The sequence below is a fragment of the Saccopteryx bilineata genome, chromosome 8, assembly GCF_036850765.1.
Source record: "Saccopteryx bilineata isolate mSacBil1 chromosome 8, mSacBil1_pri_phased_curated, whole genome shotgun sequence".
NCBI lineage: Eukaryota > Metazoa > Chordata > Mammalia > Chiroptera > Emballonuridae > Saccopteryx > Saccopteryx bilineata.
The window spans coordinates 27776760-27791558 of record NC_089497.1 but is presented as its reverse complement, the minus strand read 5'-3'; the positions used below and the strand labels follow the sequence as shown (position 1 = coordinate 27791558).

General features: G+C 36.6%; 1 protein-coding gene across 2 annotated transcripts in view; it reads right to left on the bottom strand.

Moving 5' to 3' along the window:
• Nucleotides 1-14799, bottom strand: part of ABI3BP (ABI family member 3 binding protein) — a 254121-nt gene that overhangs the window by 138912 nt on the left and 100410 nt on the right. For both annotated transcript variants that reach the window (XM_066240657.1, XM_066240658.1), the window contains exons 5-6: nt 8938-9119; nt 8305-8360 (exon numbers count right to left, since the gene is read on the bottom strand). In XM_066240657.1, the coding sequence (XP_066096754.1) occupies nt 8305-8360; nt 8938-9119 (238 nt within the window). The remainder of the gene's footprint in view (nt 1-8304; nt 8361-8937; nt 9120-14799) is intronic.

Here is a 14799-nt window from a genome sequence, read left to right as displayed (position 1 = left end):
ACACCGTCTTCATAGGTACTAATAATGCTTCTTGTTAGAGCTGTGACTACAGGTCCTAAGATTTTTTTTTTTTTTTTCATTTTTCTGAAGCTGGAAACAGGGAGAGACAGTCAGACAGACTCCCGCATGCGCCCGACCGGGATCCACCCGGCACGCCCACCAGGGGCGATGCTCTGCCCATCCTGGGCGTCGCCCTATTGCGACCAGAGCCACTCTAGCGCCTGAGGCAGAGGCCACAGAGCCATGCCCAGCGCCCGGGCCATCCCTGCTCCAATGGAGCCTCCGCTGCGGGCGGGGAAGAGAGAGACAGAGAGGAAAGCGCAGCGGAGGGGTGGAGAAGCAAATGGGCGCTTCTCCTGTGTGCCCTGGCCGGGAATCGAACCTGGGTCCTCCGCACGCTAGGCCAACGCTCTACCGCTGAGCCAACCGGCCAGGGCCAGGTCCTAAGATTTTTGAATGCTTTGTTTTACTGAATTATTGTGCCCATTTGGCTGAATGTGAAGTTTTTCATACATATCACATTAGAACAAATGCCTACATGTTGTTGTGCTGAGCCTTTGAATTGCATTATCTCAATTTTTGTTTCTTTTGCTGTGATGATTTGTTTTAAAGAATGTCTTTCAAGGACAAATGGAAAATATTTCACTCTTCCCATTCAGGGGACAAAGTTTCTCTTCAAATTCTTACTTGAGTACAGACCCATGTTCTACAGAGATGGCAAGACTATATGTACAGTATGTGCTGCCAAAAAATAAGGAATCATTTAGCTGTAGAAGCCAATTCTTTTTAGACCTATTACTACGCCCTTGTCTAATCTGTAATCCAAAGATGCAACAAGACTGGACTAATGAGGGAGAAGCTGCCTCTCTGTAAGCAGCTTTTTAAAGTGCATCAGGGAAGCCCCTCTACTAAAGTGTTTATGTAGAAGGCTCTAACATTTCCAAGGAGAGATCCTCCTGTGTTTCCTTTCTCTGAGTTTTCTTATAAAAATGTAGGAAAATGTGTTATTTGGACTCACTGGGAAATAAAATACTGTAATTTTCCAACTGAATAGTGTTTAACTAATTAGTTGAATTGTTTCGTGTATTTTTTTTTTTTAGATAAATGTGCCGTAACCTGCCCTTTCCATCGCAGACTTGCATTAGGAACATCTATCAATGTGTATAGGAATCTCAGTACAGCTGGTGTGGGGCGTGGAGGTGGGGAGCAAGGCAGTGGCAGTCCCACATGCTGCTGCAGTTTATCTGGCCTGGTCTCAGCAGAATACTGCTGTCTATGAAACTTACCCTGGTACTCATTTTTTTAGGCCATTTCCTTGCTGACTCTTTTGTCTGCAGCTTGTTGACCCCCATTCCTGTCACAAACCCCTATCACTGCTTCCTGTCTTAGCTCTTGACCTGTACTCATCAAATATTTTCTTAAATGTTTACTATATACCAGGAAGTAAGCATATTTCCCTCTTGCTTTACAAGAGACACATGATCTTATTATTATTATTTTTTTTTAGTTTCAAGATACTTTACCCCTTTATTTATTTATTCAGTTAGAAGAAGGGAGGCAGAGAGACACACTCTTGCATGTGCCCCAACCAGGATCCACTTGGCAAGCCCACTAGGGGGCAATGCTCTGCCCATCTGGGGTGTTTCCCCATTGCTCAGCAAGAGAGCTTTTCTTAGTATAGGGGTCGGGAACCTATGGCTCCCGAGCCAGATGTGGCTCTTGATGGCTGCATCTGGCTCGCAGACAAATCTTTAATAAAAAAAATAATAACGTTAAAAATATAAAACATTCTCATGTATTACAATCCATTCATTTTCTACTGCTCATGTTCATGGTTATGGGGGGCTGGAGCCAATCACAGCTGTCCTCCGATACAACACCAAATTTTTATTGGATAATGCATAACGTACATGGGTCGTTGTATGGCTCTCATGGAATTACATTTTAAAATATGTGACGTCCATGGCTCTCTCAGTCAAAAAGGTTCCCGACCCTGGTCTTAGCACCTGGTGTTATCCTCAGCACTGGGGCTACCTCACTCCAATTGAGCCATGGCTGCAGGAAGGGGAGAGAAAGAGAAAGAAAGAGAAAAAGAAGCGGGAAGGGGAGGGGTGGAGAAGCAGATGGGCGCCTCTCCTGTGGCCCTGACCAGGAATGGAACCCAGGACATCTACATGCTGGGCGAAGGCTCTACCACTGAGCCAACCAATGAGCCAGAGCCTACTTTGTCCCTTAAGAAACCAGGTTGTACTACGTCTTGAGCAGGGTGACTAGTTAAGGGAATTCACTTTTACTATTTTTCTGGGGGTGCCGTGGCTGAGTATCCAGTTGGTTAGATTTAATGGAGAGACTGATACCGCAGTGGTAAAAGGCAATTCCCCAATTACCAGTTCAGCTTTTTAGTCCTGATTTGGGAAAGCCTATACCTACTCAGAAATAACTACAGCAACCATACAGGTTGAAGGACTTCCAATTCACCCTGCATTATACTAACTTCTTCCTGCTATTATTTTAAAAATTACTTTAATAAAAGTAGTAATGATGCCAGGATGCAATCCTTTGCAGTTTATTCTTTACAGGTTTGTCAATTTGTTATTATTGGTGTCAAAACATTCATTGTAGATTGACCTTGATGTTTGGGCCTGAGATAAGAAGGAGCTGTCCATTTGGGGCATGGCTAAGGGTTGCTCAAAATTGAACTTCAAAGGTTCATGAGCCAATCCACATGAGAAGAACTTGGACAAGTTACATTCTGGAATTCATTTTGGGGATGTTCTAATGCAGGGGTCCCCAAACTACGGCCCGCGGGCTGCATGCGGCCCCCTGAGGCCATTTATCCGGCCCCCACCGCACTTCCGGAAGGGGCACCTCTTTCATTGGTGGTCGGTAAGAGGAGCATAGTTCCCATTGAAATACTGGTCAGTTTGTTGATTTGAATTTACTTGTCCTTTATTTTAAATATTGTATTTGTTCTCATTTTGTTTTTTTACTTTAAAATATGTGCAGTGTGCATAGGGATTTGTTCATAGTTTTTTTTATAGTCTGGCCCTCCAACGGTCTGAGGGACAGTGAACTGGCCCCCTGTGTAAAAAATTTGGGGACCCCTGTTCTAATGAAAGTTATAAAACCTAATGATTCCATCTAACATCTGGATAAAACTGAATCTAACATTCTATTTGCACAAGTCTTCATATTTCTGATTAGCCAAGGAGGAATTAGACATACACCTTTGGTGATATCATTGGCCAAAACATAAATTTTTCAAGTTTCTGCTTAGGACAACAATTGCTAAGAATAGGACACCTGATGTATTTACTATACACAATCTTAAGGTGTGGATGGGGGCGGGGGCACTAACATATTTCTTCCTATTCACTTCACTTGTCTAATAACTGTTACACTTTAGAAATTGGCACCATTCTCTTTTTGCTAATAATAGACATGTCTTTTTAACAACATGGGTGGATATCTGGTGGAAAAAACTTAAAGGTGCAAATAGATGTCATATTTTAGAAAAACACTGATTCTAAGAAACTTTTATTAATTAATTAAAATTCTATTTTAAAATCTCCATGAATAAATGCTATATACAAAAAATTGGTTGTTCAGTGAACTAGTTAGATAACTAAGTTTTTTTAAAACTATAGAGATAATGTATTAAAGTTGTCTTTTTAGCCATTGTTTTAAAATATCTTATATAATAAAATCTAATAGTAAACATTTAACCTTTATAAAAAAGAGTATTCTAGATTCTCAAACATGGACAAAATAGCACAAGTATTTTAAAAAAACATGAACCTCAAGTGATGTGATTATATTGAAAGAATCATACATTTGCTAATGCATAAGCCTTTCCTCTGACTTTTCTAGAGGTACAAACAAGGGTAATATGGAAAGTGTTTCACAACTAGTAAAAAAAGTCACTAGCCAAATGGAAGAAACACCTGCTATATGTCCTTGGCACAAGTGTATGGGCATGCCAGCAGGACCCAGGCTTAGATTCATGAACTATAATATATGTATATAATGTAACCGTAAGCTTAAAATGGGGGTTATAGTCAACATTCAATTCTTTTGTATTTAACTCTTTCATTGTAAGTGATTAAAATTGCATTAAATCAGTTCCCCAAGCCACACACATTAATACCAGAATCATTCACTACTTTAAAGAAGAAATGCAACTAAAAGTATAAATGTGGGAGCTGAAAATATCTATCAACAGTCGATGTATTAACCCAAATAGTACTTATCTTTTAAAAATGGATAACTTAAAGCTCAGATTGTTTTTTCCATTTTAAATATCTTCTTTTAGAAGGTGTTAAGAAATTTCTGCTGCATATAAGTTTTAGGAGTAAGCATGTGCATATGAACAGAAACATTTTTAATGTGTCTTTTGCTTTAAAACATCTGGAATTAATTTAATATCTCTTGAAATCTTGCTTTCTAAAATCAGTCTCAGAGAAGAGATGAGTTAGTATTTGGATTGACGTTGACTTTATTTGGATTAAAATATTCCTCTAAAATGTCAAATCAATTTTTAGAATCAACCGTAAGTAGCCACATAGTGGTTTCTTTTCAACTTTCCTGTGTTCCAGAGATACCCAAGAGCAAAGATGACAACTTGTAAAATGTTTTTATGCTCTCCAGAAGGTAGCAATAAAGAAAGCCTCACAGAGAAACCTTAAAATATCTTTTCATTTAATTTGAGTTTTCCTTTGGAAATAACCAAGAGTTTCAAACCATATTTCATCAAAGCTAGCCAGGGGGTATTCCACCACACAGCTTGAAGTGATAAAATATCTGGCTCTGTGTCATAGACGCAGGAAGCTTCTTTCCGGCTCTTCTTGTCATGACTATTGTGATGTGGAAAAGAAAGTAAGTTTCTTGGGAGTAAAATGTCAATCACCTTTCCCAATCTTGCTGAGTAACTCAACCTAAATAAAATATTCTGCCAAAAGAAATACAAATTATTGGGATATGATCAAATGATATCACTGAGTCACATGTAAGATAAAGCATGACAGCCAAGAGGTTGGGAAATAAGAAATGCTTCCTAGGAAACCATTCACAACAAGACTGAGGACTGTTTTAGAAGAGAATCCCTGGGATTGGGTTTAAGAGAGACAAAGCCAAAGGACCTAACAGAGTGGCACAAATCAATACTTGGCCAAATGGTCAATTATTGGGGAAAACTATATAACCCAATCAATAGAGAACCTTTCTACATACAAGAGAGCAAAATCAAACCCATGTAGTTTAGAGTTTAATTATTATAAAATCAAACCACTTATAAAACTAAAAGGGCAGTAAATATCTGTCTACCTCTTGGATAAGGAAGAGCTTTCTAAAATATAATGCAATTGAAGATATAACAATGGAAAAAACAAATAATTTGATTAAGCAAATTTCCAGACTTGACTATTTCAAAAATTTCCATAACAAAGTTGATAACAAATGTGAGAATAATGTTTCTAGATGCTATAACAAAGGGTTGATGTTGTTTAATCCATGTCTTTAAACTATTCAATAAAAACACCTTGAGACGATCAATAAACAAGAGCTGAGATAAAGGCCATTAAATGAAAACTGTGAATGGCTAATAAACAAGTGAAGAAAATACTGGTCTATTAGCAATCATAGAAATACAAATTAAAAAAATTATATTACTATATTAGCCAGAAATTTAGTGGTGGAAATACATAATATTGATAATCAGGGTATAATATAAGTGCTTATAAGATGATAAGTTGGTGTAACTTTTCTGTAAATAAATTTGACCATACATATTAGGATGTTTAAAAAATATTAAATGTCTAAACTGTTCATTCCTATTCAAAAAATCTAATTCTAAAAATGTGAACAAAGACTTATGATCGTAAATTTTTACCATAACATCACTTACAATTTCAACACCATTAGAAATAACTTAAAAACCTACAAAATAGAAACTGATTGGATAGGTGAGAGCATATTTATATCATGTAATACACAGCAATTAAAATTATATATATGAAAATAATTTAATGACATGAAATAGGCTATGTCATATTTTGGCTAAGTAAAAAGAGATGAAATTATATATATAGCATGATTTTAATTTTATAATAAAAATATGTTTCAAAAAAAATATTCTGAAGTTTTAACACACCATAAATGATTTTATGTGAGAGGAGGGGAGTTGGTGAGACAGACTCCCACATGCACCCCAACTGGCCAGGATCCACCTGGCAACCCCTGTCTGTGGCTGATGCTGAATCAACCAAGCTATTTTTAGCACCTGAGGCTGATGCCCAGGTGAAGCTCCAACCAATTGAACCACTAGCTGCAGCAAGGGAAGAGAAAGAGAAAGGTATGAGGGAGGGAGAGAGAAGCAGATAGTTGTTATCCTGTGTGCTCTGACTGGGAATGAACTTGGGATGTCCATACACTAGGCTGACACTCTATCCACTGAGTCAACTGGCCAGGGCCAATAAGTGATTTTATATTAGTCATTTGGCAGCATTATAGGAAATATTGTTAATGTTTCTGTTTGCATTTTATACATTCTAAATCTTTAAACATTAACTATATAATAAAGAAAAAAATTAAGAAAGAAAAAAGGAAAGAATGGAAGAGGAAGATAGAAGAGAGCAAGAAAAAGAGAAATAGAAAGAAGAAAAACAAGGAAGAGAGAAAGGGAGGGAGGAAGGAAGGGAAAGAAACAAAAGGAAAAAGAAAACAGACTTATGGCTTGGGAATGTACCTACAATCTCCTTGTTAATATTGTTATTTGAAATACATCAAAATACTTTTCTGGGCAATCATAATAATCTGATAATTACAATTTGATAATTTTCCAATATGTATATTTTTCTGCCAACTCAAACTACAGAAACTTTCACCTTTGCAACATTATTTCTCTCATTATTTCTGCTTTATCCAAAACCCATTTTCTGTTACTGAAAAGAATTTAGCATTGTTTTTTATTTCGATGGGGTATATACTATCTTTTTTTTCCTCACAGGGCTGCATAATCAGTGGAGTATTCTGTGGATTATTTAATTAGACCTAAAAAGATATCCATCCATATACATCATCACACATTGAATAGAGAAGTTTTGTAACCCTGAGTAGTCTTTGCGTGTTCACTTGACTGTAGGATATTTCCTGGGCTGAATACTTTCAATACCTAGTCACCTAAGTTAAGACCAAATTCCCCTCTTTTTACCAAAGTGCTTCCTCTACCTGCTCAGTGACATCATGTCCTTCACTGCACATTATAATTGGGCATATGATTTAAAATGCAAACATCTGTGTGATAGTTATAACAATGGCTTAAATTTATAACACGGAGTATATAACAGGATGCTTCCTGAGAACAGATTTTGAAAGATGAAAGGAAAGAGAACAAGGCACAGAGTTTCTGAAGTGAGAAAGAAAAAGGTGTTTAGGTGGGAAAAAATGTCTGACATAAAATATACAACATGTGCTGTGCTAAATAGAGGCTAAGCCCATTAAAATAAACAATTCTTTTATCATTTTGAAAAGGGTTGACTCTTTTAAGTAGGAAGTGATAGAAAATAGAGGAAAGATTTGAACAGTAGCAAGGTAAATAAAACATGTATCAATTTGCTCTTGAAACATGTTATATCAATAGTGAAAAAACCAATCTACAAGATAAAGTATATAAGCATTATTTCAAAATACTTGGAACACTGAAGTATTCGAATGCTATATTGAATATCAGACTTTTAGATCTTTAAACAAATTAGAGATGATCTTGTCTTATACATCCACCTACATTTTCTGAAAAAGAAATGAATTTCTCAAATGTTTAGTACTTTATGAAATGCCCCATTCATAGCTACTGTATTTGCCCATCTATAAGATGCACATTTTTTCAAAAAATTTGGGGTCTAAAAACTGGGTGTGTCTTATACAGTGGTTGTAGTTTCTTTTACTTTCATTTCCTGCTTTATCGTGCTTGTTTTTGCGCTCATTGTTGAAGACAGTGATTCGTCATCAGACACAGATAAGGAGGATAAGCTAATGGATGGGAGTTGTGACAGTGATGAGGAGTTGTATTAACATTGTAATGAATAAAACTTGAGTTCAATAACTTTATGTAATATACTTTTTTTTTTCAAATTTCAGGCCCCAAAATTAAGGTGTATCTTATACATGGGAGTGTCTTTACATGAGGAAATATGGTAATCAGTTGGTCCAGTCTCAGTACCTAATAATAAGACTATTTCTTTATTTAAATAAAAATACAATGCAAATACAATTTTTAAAAAACATTCTTGAAAATAACCTGATACATACCACTGTATTTACTTGGTCATAGGTATTTTGAATTTTCCCATTTACTTTGTTTATACCTGACAAAAACAAGGGGAAAATGACATTATTTTTATTTTTCTTGTTTATAAATCAATTCTTACTAATCATTATGAAGACAATGACAACCCCTGCTCTAACTTGTGCATATTACTTTATTTACTATCATTTTAAATCTGATTCCAATAATGTTTTTGAATGAAAGGATAACAGGAGGAAAGCCCGAGGTGCCCTAAAATCTTTTTGTTTACTTCTACTTGTCCAGCTTTCCATCTGAACACTTGCACACATTATTCGTTTTTTGGCTATGATGGTGTTCACTGGTCAGGGATTGATTTAAAATACTACCATGAGCAATGACTATTTTCAATGGAAGCATCAAATATTAGTATCATTTCTGTTAAAAAAAAAAACCCAAACACTTGTTATAAAAACAAAAGATTCTGAGATATCAATACTGCACAAATCTTGTTAGCTTTTGTATTTTCTTCAATACTAGAAGATGGGAATTAACTCATTTCAAATTATACAATTAATACATAACTAAAATTTTGATCTTTGGGGGGAAAAGAAAAAATTACAGACAGAGTACATACTCAGACAGTTCCAGGTACTTACTTCCAACAATAGTCTTGTGATTGAAAATCTTACTCCAAATTCCACCTTCTACATTGTCTTTCACTCCAAATTCATAAACTGTGTTAGGCTTTAGATTTTCTACAATTGTTTCAGTGGCTGGACAGAGCTGGAAAATCCATTTCTTTTCATTATCCTTTTCTCTATAGCGAATTGTATAAAATCTGTTGAAACCCAAAATATGATGCTGTAAAATCACAGGGAGATTCAGAATGTTTTTGCAAGTTTTTTGTTTGTTTGTTTGTTTTGTTTTATTGTGACAGAGACAGAGAGAGGGGTACAGACAGGAAGGGAGAGTGATGAGAAGCACCAATTCTTCATTGCAGCACCTGACTTGTTCATTGATTGCTTTCTCCTATGTGCCTTGACTGGGGTGCTACAGCAGACCTAGTGACCCCTTGCTTAAGCCAGCGACCTTGTGCTCAAGCTGGTGAGCCTTGCTCAAACCAGATGAGTCCATGCTCAAGCTGGTGACCTCGGCGTCTCGAACCTGGGTCCTCTGAGTCTCAGTCCGATGCTCTATCCACTGTGCCACCGCCTGGTCAGGCTCAAGTTTCTTAATACAGCCCAGACACTCATCTACTTCATAGACAATATTTAATATTAGTTTCTTTTTCAATCTTTTAAAAATATGTAGAGAACATTAAAAAACAATGTGTGCTTACATTTTTAATTTCTAATTGCAAGTTAGGAGATTGTGCAGCAGCATAGCTATGGTTTGACAGTATTAAGATTTCTCAGTTCTGTTATCACTACATTGCAAATTAAAGTTGGGAAATACTAGATGGTCATTCTTTTCCCAATTATGCTCAGAACAGAACATAGGCATAATTTTATGAATACTTAATGTTGCAGTTTCACAACTATATGGGTTCAAGCCTTTTGCCCCATGGAAGTTGCATTAGAGGTAATATCATTTAATTTTGTAAAGGAGAAACCTGAAACCCTAAGATGCAATTGAGACTGCACTTCAGGAGTGAAATTTTCTTACCATTGTATGTATGTAAAAAAAATCAAGGCCAATAGCCAAGCTTTGGGTATGATGAGAAAAATCAAACAAAGCAAATTCAAGATTACTTGTTGTCTATTGGTTTATGGCTTCAGATTATTTCAGAAGTATATAGTGAAGGAACGATAATCCCCCACAACTATTTATTTGCACCTTCTTCACATGCTAGGTTTTACATATATTATCTCATGTAATGGTCACAAAAACATCTTAAGTGGTAGAAATGATCAATCCCATTTTACAAAAGTAAAAATGAAGTTTTAGGAAGATCACTTTACTTGCCCATTGTCACCCAGCCAGTGACTTTTACTAGTGGCAATGGCAGAACCAGAATACAAAGAAAGATTCCTCTGTCCCTGCTCTAAACAGCCTCACGAAGGGGGACAGCAGATCAGGAAAGGGGATTTCATCACAACTTACTACAGTGATTAGAATGAATGAACTAGCACCACACATATCAATATGGATAAATTTTACAAAGAAAATACTGAATAAAAATAGCAGATTACAAAGCGATGCATATAGTTTCATGTCATTTATGTAAATATTAAAACACACAAATACAATATATGTTATCATATATTATCCCTGGCATTGTAATGAGACATTTGTGAGAGAGTGCTTTGGCTCCCAATGAGCAGGTAGGGAGATAAATGGGACTAAATGTAGAACAAACAGATAAACTTTATCTGCTTTTTATTTTGAAATAAACATTTTAAGTAAATAAAATAAAATAATGGCTGTCATATATGGTGATGGAAACATAGATGTTTGTCATACTGTTTTAGGTTCTTCCTTGTAAGTTAACTTTTCTCACAAAAATTTAGTACCTCTCCTCCGCTCCCCATCCCAGCAAAATTAAATGGACTAAGATTCAGGTCAATTGCTTTTATGCAAAGCTTTATTTTAAAAAATCACTCATTTGCTTATGCTGAAAACACTTGTGGATGAAAAGAGGTTTTAGGGAAAGTAACCTGACGAAAGATCTGATCATAAATTCCTACCTGGGCAGGTCATAGTGGGTGATCACACACCAGACATAGAACTTTTTTAGTGAAACGTTTATGTTTGCCTTAAGCAAGCCCTGTTCATTGTTTCTGTGCATTTAGGTTAACACGCCTTTGAAATAAGCCATAACCACCCTCAAGAGAGCATATACTCTTGTTAACTATCCTGTAATCCAATTCTCACTTTGCTTTCTTCCCTCTCCATGTAATCTTACGTTTGTTCCCTCCTTAATTCATAATACATAAAAGAAACTGCAACACTGTCATTCTTGAGAACATTAGAGATCTTGCCTCCCAGCAACTGTTACAGTTTGGGCTCAGATAAACTCTTAGAAAAACCCTCTACAGGTTTGGAGGTTTCTTAACATTGATATGCTTACTGTGCACCCTTCGTGCCAGGCACAAATTCTTTTTTTTTTTTTTTTTCCTGAAGCTGGAAACGGGGAGAGACAGTCAGACAGACTCCCGCATGCGCCCGACCGGGATCCACCCGGCACGCCCACCAGGGGCGATGCTCTGCCCACCAGGGAGCGATGCTCTGCCCCTCCGGGGCATCACTCTGTCACAACCAGAGCCACTCTAGCGCCTGGGGCAGAGGCCAAGGAGCCATCCCCAGCACCCGGGCCATCTTTGCTCCAATGGAGCCTTGGCTGCAGGAGGGGAAGAGAGAGACAGAGAGGAAGGAGGGAGGGGGTGGAGAAGCAAATGGGTGCTTCTCCTATGTGCCCTGGCCGGGAATCGAACCTGGGTCCCCCGCATGCCAGGCCGACGCTCTACAGCTGAGTCAACCGGCCAGGGCCAGGCACAAATTCTTGATGATACAAAAACAATTACCCAGATTTCCTGTAAACAAAGGCCGGGATTAGCTACATAATTGGTGGGGCTTGTTGCAAAATGAAAATATGGGGCCCCTTATTAAAAAAAATGAGTAATAATTTCAGGATAGTGGCAGTAGAACATTAAACCAAGTATGGGCCCTTTAAAGTGGGGACCCTGTGCAGCTGCCCATGAATTCAGCAGACGCTTTACAGTGTAATAAGTAAACAGAGAGAGGAGATGTGTTTGTGCATTCAGTCGAGTCTTTTAACTAGTCACAAAGTACTGCACAGTTTGAAATTATGCATTAGTTTGCTTCTTTCTACTAAAAGCTGTTTTCCAGGCTCCAATCCCCCATTTCAAAGCAGATAAAAACATCATAAGTGAAGGTGGCTATTCCAGACAAAACAAAACTGCTACCAGAAAGAACTGTCACAGAATACTAAATCCTCTGTGTCCTGTTAGTCAAAACATCAACAACGATATATAAAACACATTTCTTGACAAGATAAATGCATGGAATTTTTGTTGTTGTTTTTTCCTGCCCTGGCTATTAAAGGACTTTGGAGGAATGTGGAAAAGTTAAAATCAGACCAGCTCGGCTACCACAATTATAAATCTCTAGTTTGAAACATTTCTGTAGTCCTGAAATACTTGCATGATCCAGAGGGCCCAGTGCTAACAGAACTACCAAAGGCCAGATTCCAGGATTTCCAATAAAATGGGACAGAAATGTTCTATCTTAAGAGCTTAACTACAGTCAAAAAAAAAAAAAAAAGTTCAACCTGTAAATCTTTTCTATTTTGATCACAAAGCCTTTGAAATACCCTCTCATGTATCAAGTTTCTCAGGAAAAATAAATGGACAAGCAGCTAGCTCTTCCTCTCTGCCTTGGTCAGCTTACTACCCTTGTCAACAATGATTTACTTGATAACTGTATAATATAGGCAAATTCTAAATTCTAAAAGAGACAGTACACAAAACTATTTATCTATAAAGTTTCCTTGATTTTAAATCAAGACATAGACCATATGATAATATGCAGTGTGATGAAATTTGGCCGGTTCGCACCAGTTCAGCAGAACTGATACCTCATTTTTTGTTGAGTTCAGAAAGCTGGTTGTTCAAATGGCACTTGTGATCAGGATTCTCTCTAAGGTGGGTACCTGACCAGCCACCCAATGTGGAAATCAGACATTTATATTCCTTATTCTTTTTTAACGTTCATCTGCGCAACAGCATATTCTAAGCACCTGGAATAGTGTTCATTCCGTCCATAGGTGAAAAGAATTGCAAGTGAGGATGCCAATCAAGAAGGAATATGGAAATATCTTGAATAACAGTTTTATTGTTTTTTATCAGGTATGATTAGTATTTTTCATTAATATTTTAAAACTCTTATAACAATCTAGTTTTGTGTACCTCTTTTATTATCCTTATTTAAGTATTAAATGCGTAAAATAATAAACTGCCTTTCAGTATATTATTTTTTTATACTTAAAACAGTCATTAGATCAGAGAACCAGTTGTTAAATTATTTGAATTCCACCACTGATAATATAGTGCTATATAACCTAGCACACAGTAGAACTCATAGAATGGATGTTTAGAATGGATACTTAGGTGCTCATAGGATGATTCTAAAATTAGAATATAATTGCTTTAAATGACCAATGATTCAATTACCAAAATATACTAATTTATTTCTTTTTCTTTTTTATTGAATTTATTGGGGTGATATTGGTTAAACAATTAGGTCTACAATTATATTTTGCAATAGTCATTGCATAAGGTTTTCCTTATTAAAACTCACCATTCCTATAGAATCAGTACTAACTGAATAAAAAGACAATAAAGGTCTACATTGTACATTTGCAGAGGGCTTAATATTTTTTATTTATTTATTTCAGTTTGTCTATATAACAAATTCTGAAATGAGCAGAACAAGAATTACTATGGAAGAACAAGAGAGGCTGAGAAGTGTCTAAAGCCAGGCAGATGGTTAATACCTTTTGTATTACATTGGACTGTCTTTCTGTTGTGGTACTTTGCCAAAAGTGTTGGTAATAGGCAGGTAAAATGATGCAGAATGGAAGAAGAGTAAAAGAAATCAGAATTCCTTTTAGCTTTAAGGCTTTTATCTATTGTTTTATTGTGTATTTACCATAACACATTGTCATATATTTCTCATTATTGTCAGAGGACATCCAGGATCAAATGTTGACTTTATCTTTTCTATGGATGATTAAATTTAGGCAAAAGTACATTATTGCTAATACCTATTAAAAATATAGGTAGCAGCCTGTGAATGTCACCAGAGCAGAACTCTGGAAAGTCTGCTTCTAGCAATTTGGATTTTAAGAACATATCTCATTAAGTGATAAAAAAGAAATGTTGAAGAAGTGTTTGGTTCAGCTCACATTGTTCAGTGCTTTGATCTTCTCAGTAGTCTCCATACTGAAAATCATTGCTTTATAGTTTGAAGAAATCCATAGCTCTTTAAAATGGAGTAGAGAAGTCAGGTAGTAGCTTGGATATTTGTCAGCTACAAATTGGTAGCATGACCTTGGAGAAGCCTCCTTGCCCACTTATACAGGATGAAAAGCAGAGAGTGCTGAGGGTGGCGGATATAGTATTTTGCATCATGAATTTGTAAACTAGACAGGCTGCATTTTAAATTACTTCCTAGTGGAGTGATTTAAAACAAGACTTTCTTACCCAGGTCCAGGGAAAGCAGAGGGGGCCAGATTCAAACCTCATGTCAGGATCATAACTCATTTATTCCTTGAGATAGAGTCTTAGAGAGATTCTATGCTTTCTTTTACCAGGCAGTGGGGAGCTGGCAAAGATTCTTTAATGGATGAATGATATTGAGCAGCAAAATAGGAAGCTAGATTTATCAGTAGTGGAAGAATTAGAAAGAAACTGGAGGGAGAAATCTCAATATGCTATTGTCCAGATATGAGATAACAAAGCAATGAATCATAGAAGAATCAGAATAAAAAGGGGGGA